The sequence below is a fragment of the Sphaerodactylus townsendi genome, linkage group LG01 (genome assembly GCF_021028975.2).
Source record: "Sphaerodactylus townsendi isolate TG3544 linkage group LG01, MPM_Stown_v2.3, whole genome shotgun sequence".
Lineage (NCBI taxonomy): Eukaryota > Metazoa > Chordata > Lepidosauria > Squamata > Sphaerodactylidae > Sphaerodactylus > Sphaerodactylus townsendi.
Window position 1 is genome coordinate 186,898,475 of NC_059425.1, and position 15,314 is coordinate 186,913,788.

Here is a 15,314-nt window from a genome sequence, read left to right on the forward strand (position 1 = left end):
CTTCCTTAATTATTTGACTAATTGGTTGGGTGAAATGTTTACGGTCGCACAAGCTCTGCACGTGACAGCAGGCTCGATTCCAGAAGCACTGACCGTTTAAGGAGCTGAGGAACTCCCAAAACCACGGTAAACCCTTTCGACGAGAATTCAGAACGTGCTTCTTTCAGTGAGCATCTAACAGACCTATGCAGACAACATGCCTCCTGCAGTCAATACTACTGGTGGCCACCTGGGGACAAAAAACTCCGCTCCCCATTTAATTTGGCGCCTGGTTTTCGAAACCGAATCAAAGTTTTGGTCCAAATTCTGTTCAGTGCAGAGCAAGGTTTTCAGAAGCGGGATGTCCAATCTCTCCTGCCTTGCCCCTCTGGGGCACGAGGCAGGGTCTGCAGTAGAAGGATCAGTGAAAAGTGACTCTACCAAACTGTACAGGTAATAAGTGACCTGTTTAGGTGAACCGCACAGGTAACAAGTGAGAGTCAGCATGGTGTAATGGTTAAGAGCAGGTGGATTCTAATCGGGAGAACTGGGTTTGATTCCCCACTCCTCCACCTGAGTGGCAGAGGCTTATCTGGTGAACCAGATGTGTTTCCGCACTCGTACATTCCTGCCGGGTGACCCTGGGCTAGTCACAGTTCTTCACAACTCTCTAAGCCCCACCTACCTCATCAGGTGTCTGTTGTGGGGAGAGGAAGGGAAAGGAGCTTGCAAGCCACCTTGAGTCTCCTTACAGGACAGAAAGGTGGGGTATAAATCCAAACTACTCCTCCTCCTCTTCTTCTTCTTACCAAACTGAACTGCGAAAAAAAGACCCCCACCCTCTCTACTGCAGGAAGTGCTTTAAGAACATAAGAACTAGCCTGCTGGATCAGACCAGAGTCCATCTAGTCCAGCACTCTGCTACTCGCAGTGGCCCACTAGATGCCTTTGGGAGCTCACATGCAGGAGGTGAAAGCTGTGGCCTTTTGCTGCTGCTTCTGCTCCTGAGCACCTGGTCTGCTCAGGCATTTTCTTTCTGCCATTGGAAGTTAGAAACCAGCCTGAACCCACACTTCCTGCAAAACGTTTGGACATTGCACAAAACCAGGGTTTACACACCAGGTCAAATGCAACAAAGACAGCCATTGGTCAAGGCAAACCGATGTTTGAGTAATCGTCTGTAAGCCAAACTCCAGTTCCTCAACCTGCAACTGTGGCGAAAACCCATGGTGGTTTTGCAACATGTCTGAGCAAAGGCCGTGAGAAGGACAAACGGTCTCCAAACTCAAACCCTCCCATCTTGTTTTTAATTCCGACACGACTTGCGTCAAAGGACGCGCAAGATTTGCGTGCGTGGCAGAACCCGATTCCGAGAAGCCGAAGAGGCCCCAAAGGATACGGGCGCTGTCCAGCCCCTCAACAATTCTGCCTGGTTTGGTGTTCGCCTACAACTTACCCCATCGTGAACGAGCGCCTTCCACGTATGTTCCAGCTTCTTGATAAACCTAAATTGCCGGGGAGGCCGGGGGCAGGGGCAGGGAGGAAAGACAGACACAGATGAACAAAATGCAGATTTGAACTGACCCCAATTCAGATGATATCCCCCAACCCTCCTACAAGCAAAAGGGGTGGGAAACTTCAGCAGATGTGTAAAGCTTCCTTTCAAAGACGTATCACAGGAACACAGTGGGATTTCAATGTATTGTCGAAGGCTTTCACGGCCGGATTCAACTGGTTGTGGTGGGTTTTCTGGGCTGTGTGGCCGTGGTCTGGTAAATTTTGTTACTAACGTTTTGCCTGCATCTGTGGCTGGCATCTTCAGAGGTGTATCACAGAGAGAAGTCTGTTACACACTACGTCCAGTGAGAAGGGAATGTTTTAGTGGGGTATTCCTCACCCTGGGACATGGACAATATATTGCATTTTTTTTCTGCTAATGTTTTCTTTTCTTTTTAATTAAAATGTATGTTTGTTTTGCTTTTTTATACCAATAAAATATTTTTTTTAAAAAAAGGAATGGATCACAGGGACAGATTTAAAAAAGCAGATCTACTTAACCCTACGTAACCAGGAGAGCCCTGCACAAAAGGACCCTTTTTCACTCTGTCCTCAACAGGAGTTGCCAAAATGCTTTCTACCCTTCTGCAAGACAGGTATTCCACAGATTAGGGCAAAAAGCCTGCAAGTGAGCTGAAGTGAGCAACGTTTGCTGGAAGTGAAAGCAAGCAGAGCTTTATAGGGACGTGCAAGTACCTTGAGCTCGAGGTCAGAGATAGACTGGTGGTGGTTTCAGAACCAGTGAGAAACGTTCGTAACAGCTCATACTGGTAAGCAAACGAGTTGAAGTTTCCAGGCAGTCTTCAAGGGGAGCTCCACACACAGCATATTGTGGTAGACTAGCCACAGGGTAAACCTACCTGTAGGACTGGAGTATGTCTATGATGCCCACGTGCAAAAGCAAGCGCTCCCCTTTGCCGTTTACGGCTGGAATGCCGCCCATCCTGAAAAGAAGACACCAGACAAATAATGACACACTCTTGCAAAATCCCCTATATGGAGCAACAATCACTTCGCGGCCACCAGAAAAGGAAGTTTTTATCACACCCTTTCCTTTCTTCCACTTATTATTTAAAAATATGTTTATTAAATCTACTAGAAACTGGCAACATTCTATAACATTCAATGTGCTTATAATTTTAAAAGTAAGTACATTTTCCCATGATTTACAACTATTTTAACAAGTGGCATAAGATGCACAGATGCACAGGAGCAGCAATGGCGAAGGAGGTTAAGAGCTCGTGTAGCTATCCAATCTGGAGGAACCCGGGTTTTGTTCCCCATCTCTGCCGCTTCTGAGCTGTGGAGAGGCTTCTCTGGGGAATTCAGATTAGCCTGTGCACTCCCACACACCGCCAGCTGGGTGACCTTGGGCTAGTCACAGCTTCTCAGAACTCTCTCAGCCCCACCTACCGCACAGGGTGTTTGTTGTGAGGGGGGAAGGGCAAGGAAGATTATGGCCCCTTTGAGTCTCCTTACAGTAGAGAAAGGGGGGGGATATAAATCCATACTCTTCTTATAATTGTGTGGTATTGAAAACAGAAGCACATTTGCCTAGCCAAGAGAGGTGGATGCCAGTTCAAACATTTTTCATCGCTTTCCACCTGAAGGACAGAGTTGGACACCTCTGGGTTAAAATGACAGAGCAGGATCTGGAAGGCCCAGGATCAAACCAGCTCTCAGCCAAGAAATCCCCCGATAACTTTGGGCTGAACATACATACACAAGAGCAAGCACATGCACACAGCCTATCTAACCTATTTCGCAGGGTTTTTCTAAAGATGGTGGAAAGGGAGTACCGCATACAATGCTCTTAAGAGCAGCAGTGGCGTAGTGGTTAAGGAGCAGAGTATACTCTAATCTGGAGGAATCGGGTTTGATTCCCCGCTCACCGCCCTGAGCTGTGGAGGCTTATCAGGGGAATTCAGATTAGCCTGTGCACTCCCTGCGCCAGCTGAGTGACCCAGGGCTAGTCACAGCTTCTCGGAGCTCTCTCAGTCCCACCTACCTCTCACAGGGTGTTTGTTGTGAGGGGGGAAGGGCAAAGAGATTGTAAGCCCCTTCGGGTCTTCTATAGGAGAGAAAGGGGGGATATAAGTCCAACTCTTCTTCTTCTTGAAGGTAGGTTGGACAAAAAATGGAACCGACAGACCACCACAAGTAGTGATATCTGAGCAGTGCCCACCACTACACAAATGGCACAGTTTAAGCCAGTACGTTTCCACTTGCGTGTCGTCTGTCTCGATGTAAGCCTCTCCCCGGGCCGCCCCGCCCTGGATAGACTCCATTTACGGTGGAGTACAGAAGCCTTCTGGCCCACAGGCCGCTTCTCGTCGGAGACACTCTGGGCTCCGTCAGCCTGCCGTTCCCGTTCCAGCTGGTCGATATTATGGACGCCCAGGAGCAGGCTGTAGTCCATGATTTTGAAGCTTTCAAGCACCTGAGCATAAGAACATAAGAAAGAGCCTGTTGGATCAGACCAGAGTCCATCTAGTCCAGCACTCTGCTACTCGCAGTGGCCCACCAGATGCCTTGGGGAGCTCTCATGCAGGATGTGGAAGCAATGGCCTTCTGCTGCTGCTGCTGCTGCTCCCGAGCACCTGGTCTGCTAAGGCCTTTGCAACCTCAGATCAAGGAGGATCAAGATTGGTAGCCACAGATCAACTTCTCCTCCTTAAATCTGTCCAAGCCCCCTTTAAAGCAGCGACAGTTGTGTTTGGCAAAAGCAAAACGAGAAGAATTAGTGGAAATATCAGTCTGGATTTACAGCTTACAGAAGGCGATGCCACAATAAACATGCTTGTCTTTAAGGCGCCAGAAGACCCTCTACTATGGGGGATTCCACAGACTAACCCCATGACTTGAGAAATGTGTCCAGGTCGCAACACAGCCAGGGATTGCGAGTGCGAGATGTAGAGACAGCAGCTCAGCCAAGACCCCCAAAGGTCATGACTAGCCGGAGTAGATGGACCATGTAGGATCCTGCAGCTTATTATTTTTTTTAATAGATAGAAATTAACGATGTAGAAAAAAAAGAAAAGGTACTGGAATCAAATTGTAACAGTTAAATCTAGAAGAAGAAGAGTTTGGATTTATATCCCCCCTTTCTCTCCTGCAGGAGACTCAAAGGGGCTTACAATCTCCTTGCCCTTCCCCCCTCACAACAAACACCCTGTGAGGTGGGTGGGGCTGAGAGAGCTCCGAGAAGCTGTGACTAGCCCAAGGTCACCCAGCTGGCGTGTGTGGGAGTGCACAGGCTAATCTGAATTCCGCAGAGAAGCCTCCACAGCTCAGGCGGCAGAGCTGGGAATCAAACCCGGTTCCTCCAGATTAGATACACGAGCTCTCAACCTCCTACGCCACTGCTGCTCCTAGAGACTAAGAGAGGGAGCAAAGTTGCACACATAACATTATGCAAAAAATAAATAAATAAAAAACCCAATTACCAGTATTGACAATGCTTAATATGAATTCTAATAATGTAAAGTATACAAAACATTAAGAAATGATTACTGTTATACCCATCCAGAATGTTTCTTACAACATAAAAGTTGTATTGACGTATTATAATTTCTTATAATGTGATTAATTATTGGTCTATTTCCCTTTAAACCTCTTTTCAATCCCACATAAAACATATCATAAATGTTACTGGCAATTTAGATGCATCATTTCATCAATATTACTTCACTTATTCTTTTTTGCGACATTTAAGCATTAGCGTTCGGGAAGCGAGGATTGTGAGTGCTACACTCAGAGGCGTAGCTGGGCCAGAGTGCGCCCGGTGCACACTCTGTGTTTTACACACACACACAAACACACACACCCCGTGGCGCCTGCCCCTCCATCCCCCCCCATCTTAATTCAGTCTGGAAAGGCAGCCTGTTCCTTCAGGCTGAAAACGGCCTGGTGGGAACTACACTTCCCATGAGACACTGGGGCTCACAATGTCTTCTGGGAAGTATAGTTCCCACAGGTCATTTTCAGCCTGAAGAGAACAGGCCGCTTCTGTACTGTTTCACTAAGGTAAGTGGAGGGGGGGCCATGGGGGGATTTTCCACACCGCCGCCGCCGCCCCCCCCAGACGCACTCCAGGTGCAACATGCAACCCTCCGCCCCCGCCCCCTGGAAGCTCTGCCTCTGGCTATACTCCCTCTCCCGCAGTAGCAGAGGGACAAACAGGGAGGCAACCCACAGGGGAAAAGGGAGGCAGAGAACTGAACAGAGCCCCTCTCCTGCCTCTGCAAGATACTGGGCTGCAGGTCCAGCTCTGAGCCAGCTGAGAAGAACTCTAAACCCTCAGAGCACTTTTGGCCGCCGAGCGGACAACCCACCAGGAGCAGAAGCCTGCCCACACAGGCAGCGTTAGTGGGCTGGATTTAGCAACCAAGAGCAGGTCCAAACCTGCACAGAGGGCGGAACAGTCTGGCCCTTCTGCGGCCGGAAGGAGAAAGAATAATTTGGATTTATAACCTGCCTTCCCTTGACCATAAGGAGTGCCTTTTATATCAGAAGAGAAGATGTGTTTGGATTGCCGCACCTTTCTCTCCTGTAAGGAGTTTCAAGGCAGCTTACAAACTCCTTTCCCTTCCTCTCCTAGCAACAGGCACCTCCTACAAGGTAGGTAAGGGCTGAGAAAGTTATAAGGGAACTGTGAGGCTAGCCCACAGTTACCCAGAAGGCTTCATGTGCAGAGGTGGGGAATCAAGGACCAATTCATCACACGCTCTTAACCACTGCACCACACACACTGGTTCTTGAGCGCGAATCTGTACAGGCCGAACCTTCAAGAGTACTCAAGAAACCTGAATGGAGGGGTGGTCTTTTTTGAAACTGGCAAAGACACCAGCCTAGTCTTCGAGGCATACATTCTCTCATGCCAGACAGGGGTACCAATATGCTGAAGATACAGAGGCAGGAAAGCCCCAGAACATCAACTTGGACAAAGTGGAGGCTGGGCCGAGAAAGAAGCAGTGAGGTACCCCAACTTCTGGGGCCCCCAAAGGTGGGCGTTTCTGCAGACTCCATGGATGGATCGAAATCCTCAGATGAAGATAAAGATTGAAAAAATATGTGGGTGGAAAGAAAGGTGTTACTTAAATGGTATAGAACCCCAATACAACTAGCCTACATGATTAAAAGACTAAGCCCAAAATGTTGACACTGTGGAGAAAAAGGAGCATATTATACTCATATGTGGATAGAATGTAAAGCTGTATAAAAAGTTTTGGGAGAATATTTTTCAGAAATATGTAGAACAGTAAAAGTACAAATTGAGTGTAAACAATGATTTGTATTAATTGTGGGGATAATAGGCGATATAAGAGTGAACAGAAATTTGGAACCAATGTATAAAATAATGATTAGAGCAACTGCCTGCGCCAGTGTCCAAGTTGGGATGGAAAGATAACAAGAACTAGACAGTCACCAAAATGGTTTGGAATACATTTTGGGAACAAATTCCAGTTAGAGATTTTTGAGAGACTGGCAAAAAAATACACTAGCAGCAAGAGAAACTAGAAGATATTATGAAGCTATGGACATTGACATAGAAAATGGATGGGAGAAGCCCAGTTTAAGGAAAGAGCTATGGAACAAGAGAATACAGAAAAGAATGAACCTTCTGCTCTTTGCTTGGAAATAATTAATGGAAAAGAGGGTAGTGAAAAAGGAAAAATGTATAGATGGAACAAACATATTGAATGTAACATATGTACATATATTCTATACAATAAAAGAATTATTTAAAAAAAGAAATCACCGAGATGAAAGCAGGGTTGCCCATCGTCGTAGCTTTTCCACCCAGCTGCATTCTCACCTGAGGTGAAAGACACCTCTACCCCTCTCACTTGCCTTGAAAGTCCCCTTGCAGGGGAGTGAGGATTAGCTGCCCACTTGGCACGCTGGACACGCACAATGACAAAAACTGGAGAGAATGACTCTTCACTGTCCTCTTGTGGAAAGCCACAAGACTACACAAAGAGAGATAAAAGGGGAAAGGCGGGGAGGGGGTCTTCCCAGGGAGGTCACAGCAAACTCTCTACAGCTATAACTAGCACAGGCGAAGCTACAAAGGGGCGAAGGTGCGCCCAGAGGGTGTCAGGATCAAGCAGGTTCTCACAGGTTCCCGAGAGTAGGTTACTAGTTATTGGTGTGTGCCGAGAGGGAGTTACTAATGCATTGATTTTGCCACGCAGGATTTTTGCCTTAGATTCGCCCCTCCTCTCAACATTAGCAGCAGAACTTCCAGAAGCAGTCTAGCAGGAGGTGCACCGGCGTGCGTGGCAGCCTGCGCCTAAGCGCATTCGTTTCCCACCCAAGGACCGGCGCAGCGGCACCGTCATACCCACAGCCCCACCCAGCAATGCCCCACCCCCGAGATGCCCGGCCACGCCCCCGTGGTACCCCACCCAGCTCCATTGGTGCTATGCCACTGTTTGAATCCCACCGCCATAGGAACCTGTTACTAAAATTTTTGGATCCTACCATTGCGTTGCGCCTCGCACCAGGCGCATCTCCTAGAGGGGCAGAAAATTGCCCCCAACCCCTCCACCCCACGATCCACCCTTCATTTTATTTACCTTAGTTCTTAGTTTCAGGTTTTAGTTTCGGACTGAAAAGCAGCCTGTTCTGTTCAGAGGCCCGGAAATGGGCCCTTGTGGGAACTACACTGCAGAAGGAGACCTTCGCGAGCCCCAAAGGAAGGGCTCCGAGGTGAGTGTAATTCTGACCCGGACATTTTTCAGCCTGAACTGAACAGAACATTTCAGCCTGAAGCTGATGGATTAATGAAATTAGGCGGAGCAACGAAGGGGCTGCAGGGCAGTGGGCAGGGGGGGGGCCGGGCAGGGGGCGGAAAACACAGAAGGTCCACCCCAGGCACAGTTTGGCCCAGCTATGCCTCTGATAACCAATTATGGTTGCCTTGACCCTCAAGACAACAAGGTCGGGGTTCAAAGCAAGAAAGGAGGCTTCCAGCTCCCTTCCTACAAGTGCAGATTAGGTTCCAAGCCCCCGGTCTGTTCTAACAGCCAGATTCCAGAGGGCCTGGGGGTCAAGCCCGGAGTTCCAAGGAGCCAAGCAAGGGCCACCCACTCAGAAATCCCCCTCCAATGCCCCGCTCAAGAGGCAGGGAAGTATCTATGAGGCTGGCCCCAAATCTCCTCAAAGCAGCAAACTATGCTGTTTCCTTTCCTTTTTCAAATCCTAGCCTGCTTATTACATCTTTCTTCCACCCCAAAGAGCCTGATTCCTGGTGGCTAGAAAGGGGGGAACCCCACTGTTTGGAACACTGGAGGCAGAGAAGGTGGGTGGGCAACATCCAGTCTAAAGAGTCAAGGATCCACAGGGACCATAAGGAGCCACACTCAGATCACTCTGTCCCTCCATGATGCGGCTGGCCTCTACCCGGGCCAGGGCTTTTACGGCCCTGGCCCCTGCCTGGTGGAACGCTCTTCCTCCATCTGTTAGGGCCCTGCGGGACCTCAGGGAGTTCCGCAGGGCCTGTAAAACCGAGCTGTTCCACCGGGCCTTTGGTGAGGCTGGCCGCTGAGTCCGCCCTTCTTTGTTGCTCTTTACAGCTCCATATGTCATCTGCTGATTGAACATCAGCCAGTCCCCTCCCAGGGGGTTAATGCCGGACATCATCTATTTATTTTAATTGTGGAAGATTACTGCTGTTAGTGTTTTAATGTTTAATTTATTTATTGTTTTAATTGAAACTATTTGATGTATTTAAGATTGTTTTGTGAACCGCCCTGAGCCCTTCGGGGGTAGGGCGGTCTATTAAATTAAATTGAATTAATAATAATAATAATAATAATAATAATAATAATAATAATAATAATAATAATAATAATAATAATAATAAGAAGAAGAAGAAGGAGGAGGAGGAGGAGGAGGAGGAGGAGGAGGAGGAGGAGGAGGAGGAGGAGGAGGAGGAGGAGGAGGAGGAGGAGGAGGAGGAGGAGGAGGAGGAGGAGGAGAAGGAGAAGAAGGAGAAGAAGGAGAAGAAGAAGGAGAAGAAGAAGAAGCTGCTGATGGATGGCAAAGGAGGTGTACACAAAAGTGGGGAAAGGGACATTTGCTTCTCCGCCTACTGAGTTCGCATTTGCTAGAACGCAGATCTGGGCGTGAAAATGGTGGTTGCTGGTTGGCAAACCCGACCCTCCATTTCCTGACCAAGCAGTCCCTCTGCAAGGTTTTCACCAGAGCGCTGAAGGTATCTGTATCCAGCATGATGCCTTCTGGCATGTCCTGCATGAAATCCAGATCCTTGTAGGTGGGGCTAGACTTCTCCTTCTCCTTCTTGGACGCCCGGCGCTTATAGGTGGAGCCCTTCAGGTCGTATTTCAGGTGCATCTTCACCACCCGGGGAAGGATGTTGTTCATCACCACGACCCGGATGTTCTTGCCTCCGGACTGAACGCAATAGAGGCCGTAGAACTTGGGCAGCAGCGTCCGCGGATTCTGGTTCAAGTTCTGTTGCGGGGGGGACGAAACACACAGAAGGACAGGGAAAGAAGGTCACTGGTCAGGCGTGGCAAGGGGTCACTGCACAAACACAGAAATGTGGGGCTTGGTTTCCAAGCCAGGTTTGAAGCATCCCATTGATCTCACATTTTACAGCTAAGAAACAATCATAAGAACATAAGAACAAGCCAGCTGGATCAGACCAGAGTCCATCTAGTCCAGCTCTCTGCTACTCACAGTAGCCCACCAGGTGCCCCTGGGAGCTCAGCGTTCTGCGGCTGTTGCTCCCGAGCCCCTGGGCTGTTAAGGCATTTGCAATCTCAGATCAAAGAGGATCAAGATTGGTAGCCACAGATCGACTTCTCCTCCATAAATCTGTCCAAGCCCCTTTTAAAGCTATCCAGGTTAGTGGCCATCACCACCTCCTGTGGCAGCATATTCCAAACACCAATCACACGTTGCGTGAAGAAGTGTTTCCTTTTATTAGTCCTAATTCTTCCCCCCAGCATTTTCAATGAATGCCCCCTGGTTCTAGTATTGTGAGAAAGAGAGAAAAATGTCTCTCTGTCAACACTTTCTACCCCGTGCATAATTTTATAGACTATAGATTTTATAGACTATAATTTTATAGACTATAGATTATATGCATAATCAAGACGCAAGTCCCTTTTCATACAAGGTGTGTATAACAGGGCCAAACAAAAACAAAACAATGTATTGCTGAAGGCTTTCGCAGGTGGAATCAACTGGCCGTTGGGGGTTTTCCGGGTTGTGCAGCTGTGGTCTGATAGCTTTTGCCCCTAATGTTTCACCCGCGGATGCATGTCACGGTGAGATGAGTTTGGTGCCACGCAGAGAAACACAGCCTGTCGTGACACGCCTCTGAAGATGCCAGCCATAGATGCGGGCAAAATGTTAGGGAGCAAAAACTACCAGACCACGGCCACCCAGCCCGGAAAACCCACGACAGCCAAAAACAAAACACCCACAAGACTTAGGTTATGAAGCTGGTGTCAAAGCACAGAGATAATAGTATCAACAGAAACACATAAAGTCAGTTGCAAAAACACTGGCAGAACCGGGATATCATGAATTGTCGAAGGCTTTCACGGCCGGAGTCAACTGGTTGTGGTGGGTTTTCCAGGCTGCGTGGCCGTGGTCTGGTGGGTCTTGTTCCTAACGTTTCGCCTGCATCTGTGGCTGGCATCTTCTGAGGTGTATCACAGAGGGAAGTCTGTTACACACTGTGTCCAGAGAGAAGGGAATGTTTGGGGTATATATTGTCCAAGTCCCAGGGTGGAGAACTAATCAGTAAGTGTTTGGGTGGATTGGTTCCCCGCCCTGGGACATGGACAATATATACCCCAAACATTCCCTTCTCTCTGGACACAGTGTGTAACAGACTTCTCTCTGTGATACACCTCTGAAGATGCCAGCCACAGATGCAGGCGAAACGTTAGGAACAAGATCCACCAGACCACGGCCATGTCGCCTGGAAAAACCCACCACAACCAGGACATCATGAATTCCATACGCATAGGAGGGAAAAAACCACAAGGCAACCATCATAACACCTGAGTGTGAGCAAGCTTTTGTGCGTGTTTTGCAGGTTTCCCTCCTCCAGGGAGCAGCAGTGGCGTAGGAGGTTAAGAGCTCGTGTATCTAATCTGGAGGAACCGGGTTTGATTCCCAGCTCTGCCGCCTGAGCTGTGGAGGCTTATCTGGGGAATTCAGATTAGCCTGTGCACTCCCACACACACCAGCTGGGTGACCTTGGGCTAGTCACAGCTTCTGAGAGCTCTCTCAGCCCCACCTACCTCACAGGGTGTTTGTTGTGAGGGGGGAAGGGCAAGGAGATTATGTGCCCCTTTGAGTCTCCTGTAGGAGAGAAAGGGGGGATATAAATCCAAACTCTTCTTCTTCTTCTTCCTGCTGAAGAAAGCGACAGATTCTCAGCTTCCTGGTGAAGAAAGCGACAGATTCTCAGCTTAGGATTCACTGACAGCTAGAGAGATGAATTTGAAGCTAGACAAACAATGCTTGATGAAACATTAGAAGCACCAGGTAAGCTTCTGGCGATAAGATGAGGTTTCAGCGTGGATGACCCCTTCAGCTGTCTCCCTGCCCTGCACTAGAACAGAGGAATTATATAATGCAAGCAAGGGTGACTGTAGCTAGTTATAAGGGATGGCTAGGGCTTGGAGAGTACAGCTTGGCATGACGCCGCATTTTTGGTGTGCCCTGAATACACGCACAACAGGCAATTGCCAAAGAAGCTGAAAGAAACCAGGAGAAGAAGAAGAGTTTGGATTTATATCCCCCCTTTCTCTCCTGCAGGAGACTCAAAGGGGTTGACAATCTCCTTGCCCTTCCCCCCTCACAACAAACACCCTGTGAGGTAGGTGGGGCTGAGAGAGCTCCCAGAAGCTGTGACTAGCCCAAGGTCACCCAGCTGGCGTGTGTGGGAGTGCACAGGCTAATCTGAATTCCCCAGATAAGCCTCCACGGCTCAGGCGGCAGAGCGGGGAATCAAACCCGGTTCCTCCAGATTAGATACATGAGCTCTTAACCTCCTACGCCACTGCTGCTCCTAGAGAGAAGGTACAACCAGTCTGCGGCACGTTTCAAAATGCTACGGAAGACGGACTCAGCCTCACTTAAGAGGTCGCATTCCAGCATTTGGGTGGGCTGGGTTCATTTTAATAGATTATCGCCTTCACAGTTTTTGTTGGCAATAGCTGCACTTTGACCCTTAGACAAACTGAGGCCACACACACAGAATAATGCACTTTTAATCCTCTTTCCGTTCACTTTGAAGCTGGATTTTACCAAAATAGCAAAATTCACTTTCAAATAATTGTGAAAATGGATTGAATGTGCATTATTCTGTATGTGCGGAAGGGGCCTAAGACAAATTCACTCTACCGAGATACAAATCTGCGTTTAAGTACTACTGCTAGGGATGAGCTAGAGCAGGGGTAGGGAACCTGTGGCTCTAGAGCCGCATGCGGCTCTTCTGCCCTTGCACTGCGGCTCCACGAGCCGAGCCACTGGCCCCATCCTTGCCCGCCCTGCAGGCAGCAGGGCGGGCGCACCAACTGCCCACGGCCAGCTGGGCCGCGCCGCGGGATTCCCCTCTCGCCTGCCCCGTTGGAGCGGGGCGGGCACTTTCCCGGCGGCCGGTGAGGCCGAGCCGCTGGCCCCATCCTTGCCCGCCCTGCAGGCAGCAGGGCGGACGCATCCACACGCTTCTCAGAATGAGCGGAGTAAAAGGTAAAAAAAACCAATATATACAGTGTTATCTTTATTTTAAATGTCAAAAATTATTTGCGGCTCCAAGTGTTTTCTTTTCCCATGGAAAACGGGTCCAAATGGCTCTTTGAGTGTTAAAGGTTCCCTACCCCGGAGCTAGAGGGACAGGCTGCGCCTTAACACAGCAGTCAAGGTGACAGCTTAGTGGCTATGACCCCAAGCTGCAGGCAGAAGCACCTGGTTCAAATCTTACCCATGCAAAAGGTAGCCAACTGTCTGGAGCAAAACAAGGGTCCTGTCACTTTAAGAGGGGTTGATGGGCTATGATTTATCAGGGGCAGGTATTCCCATGGAAAGGATCAGCTGCCCAATTCCAACCATCAGGCCATCTGAAAGCCTCTTTCCAGAGATCCTGGTGTAACCAAACACCTGCAGCAGGGGTCTGCAACCTGCGGCTCTCCAGATGTTCATTCCCATCAGCCCCTGCCACCATGGCCAATTTGAGAACACAGTGCAGTCAGAGGAGGCTGCTCCAGAGGAAGAACTCCTAGCCCTTCCTTCTTGATGACATGCAGGAGGAGGACCCTGCAGATCCTTCTAGGGAATCCAGTGATGAGCCAGCTGTGCATAGGAGGCAGAAGCAGAGGCAGCTGCTGCAGAAGCAAAGGAATGCTCATCTGGCAGCAAGATATGGGAGAATAGAATGGCAGCAAGATATGGGAGTATCTACATCTGATGAGGATTAACTCCTTGCAGAATCCCAACGCCTGGGGCAAGGCTCTCTATATAAGCCTTGCTGTGAGCCTGATTTTGCCTGGGTGCAGCAAGTGTGTTTCCTATTGCTTCCGCGTGCCTGGTCTACTGCTGAGCTCCAGCCTGTTTGCCTGATCTCCTGTGCCGTGACCTGCTCGACTGTGGCCTTATAGCAATTGTTCTTTCTCAGCCCACTGTCTGCCTTGCAATGAAGGTGCTGATAATCTTTGTAACAAGGTTGTCATGGTACTTTGAGACGATGCTGATCAAAGACAACACTCCTTGCCAGTTGCTCTTTGTTTCAACTTCAACGCTGGGCAGGTGGGGCAAGAGGAGAGACCCTTTTTTGCTCTAGACCACCGGCAACCAGGAAACCGTTCTGCCACGCACCATGTAATATCCTGGGAGGAGCTTCTGAAGGAATTCTGCCTCTTTGTGCATCACGGTCTTGATGATGAACTCGTCGTCGCTCGTGACGTAGAAGAGGGAGCCGCTGGCCCCCGGGTTGGACAGCTCAATGAGAGGTTCGTTGCACAAGGAATACTGAAGGGAAGGAAGGAAAGAAGGGAAGGAAGGAAAGAAGGAAAGAATGTTGAAGATGTACGCAGGCAGTAAACAACGTCAACGAGAAGGTGGCCTCCCCCCCGCCACCCGTGCAGCTGGCCTGTACAAACCACAGGCTGCCTTGGCCGCGTGTCCCGGGACTGGTTTTAGTTGGCAAAGGGTCAGGGAGGGGGAGCCGCGCTTACCAAATAATCGTCCGGGCGAATGCCGAAAAGCTCTCGGAAATATCGAAAAGCCACAGGCGCGTAGGTTTTGAATCGGAAGTCGGGATAGTGATGGGCGGGTGTGAGGTTGCTGCCTTCGCTGGAAGGAGAACAGGGCAAGAGAAAGAGGCACAATGACACTTCGGATTAACCGACGTTATTTCCACATGACCCCAAACTGGATGTCCCGGGTTAGCCTGATCTTGTCAGGTTTTGGAAGCCAAGCAGGGTTGGTCTTGCTTATCGATGGGAGACTGTCTACCAAGGAAGTCGCTAGGCAAAGAGAGGCAATGGCAAACCACCATCTCTTGCCTGGGAAACCCTATGGCAGTGGTTCTCAACCTGTGGGCTGAGACCCCTTTGGGGGTTGAACGACCCTTTCACAGGGGTCACCTAAGACTCTCTGCATCTGTGTTCTCCATCTGAAAAATGGATACATGTTAGGGTTGGGGGTCACCACAACATGAGGATCTGTATTAAAGGGTCGCGGCATTAGGAAGGTTGAGAACCACTGCCTAAGACTCTCTGCATCAG

General features: G+C 49.3%; 1 protein-coding gene across 1 annotated transcript; it reads right to left on the reverse strand.

The window, feature by feature from the left end:
• Positions 1–1,306: 1,306 nt before the first annotated feature.
• Positions 1,307–14,911, reverse strand: LOC125438220 (phosphatidylinositol 4-phosphate 5-kinase type-1 gamma-like). The gene is given in 7 exon segments (XM_048506487.1): positions 1,307–1,484; positions 2,397–2,480; positions 3,766–3,826; positions 3,829–3,976; positions 9,718–10,017; positions 14,404–14,556; positions 14,763–14,911. Coding segments are annotated over 6 exon segments (822 nt in total). The 5' UTR covers positions 14,455–14,556; positions 14,763–14,911.
• Positions 14,912–15,314: the final 403 nt, after the last annotated feature.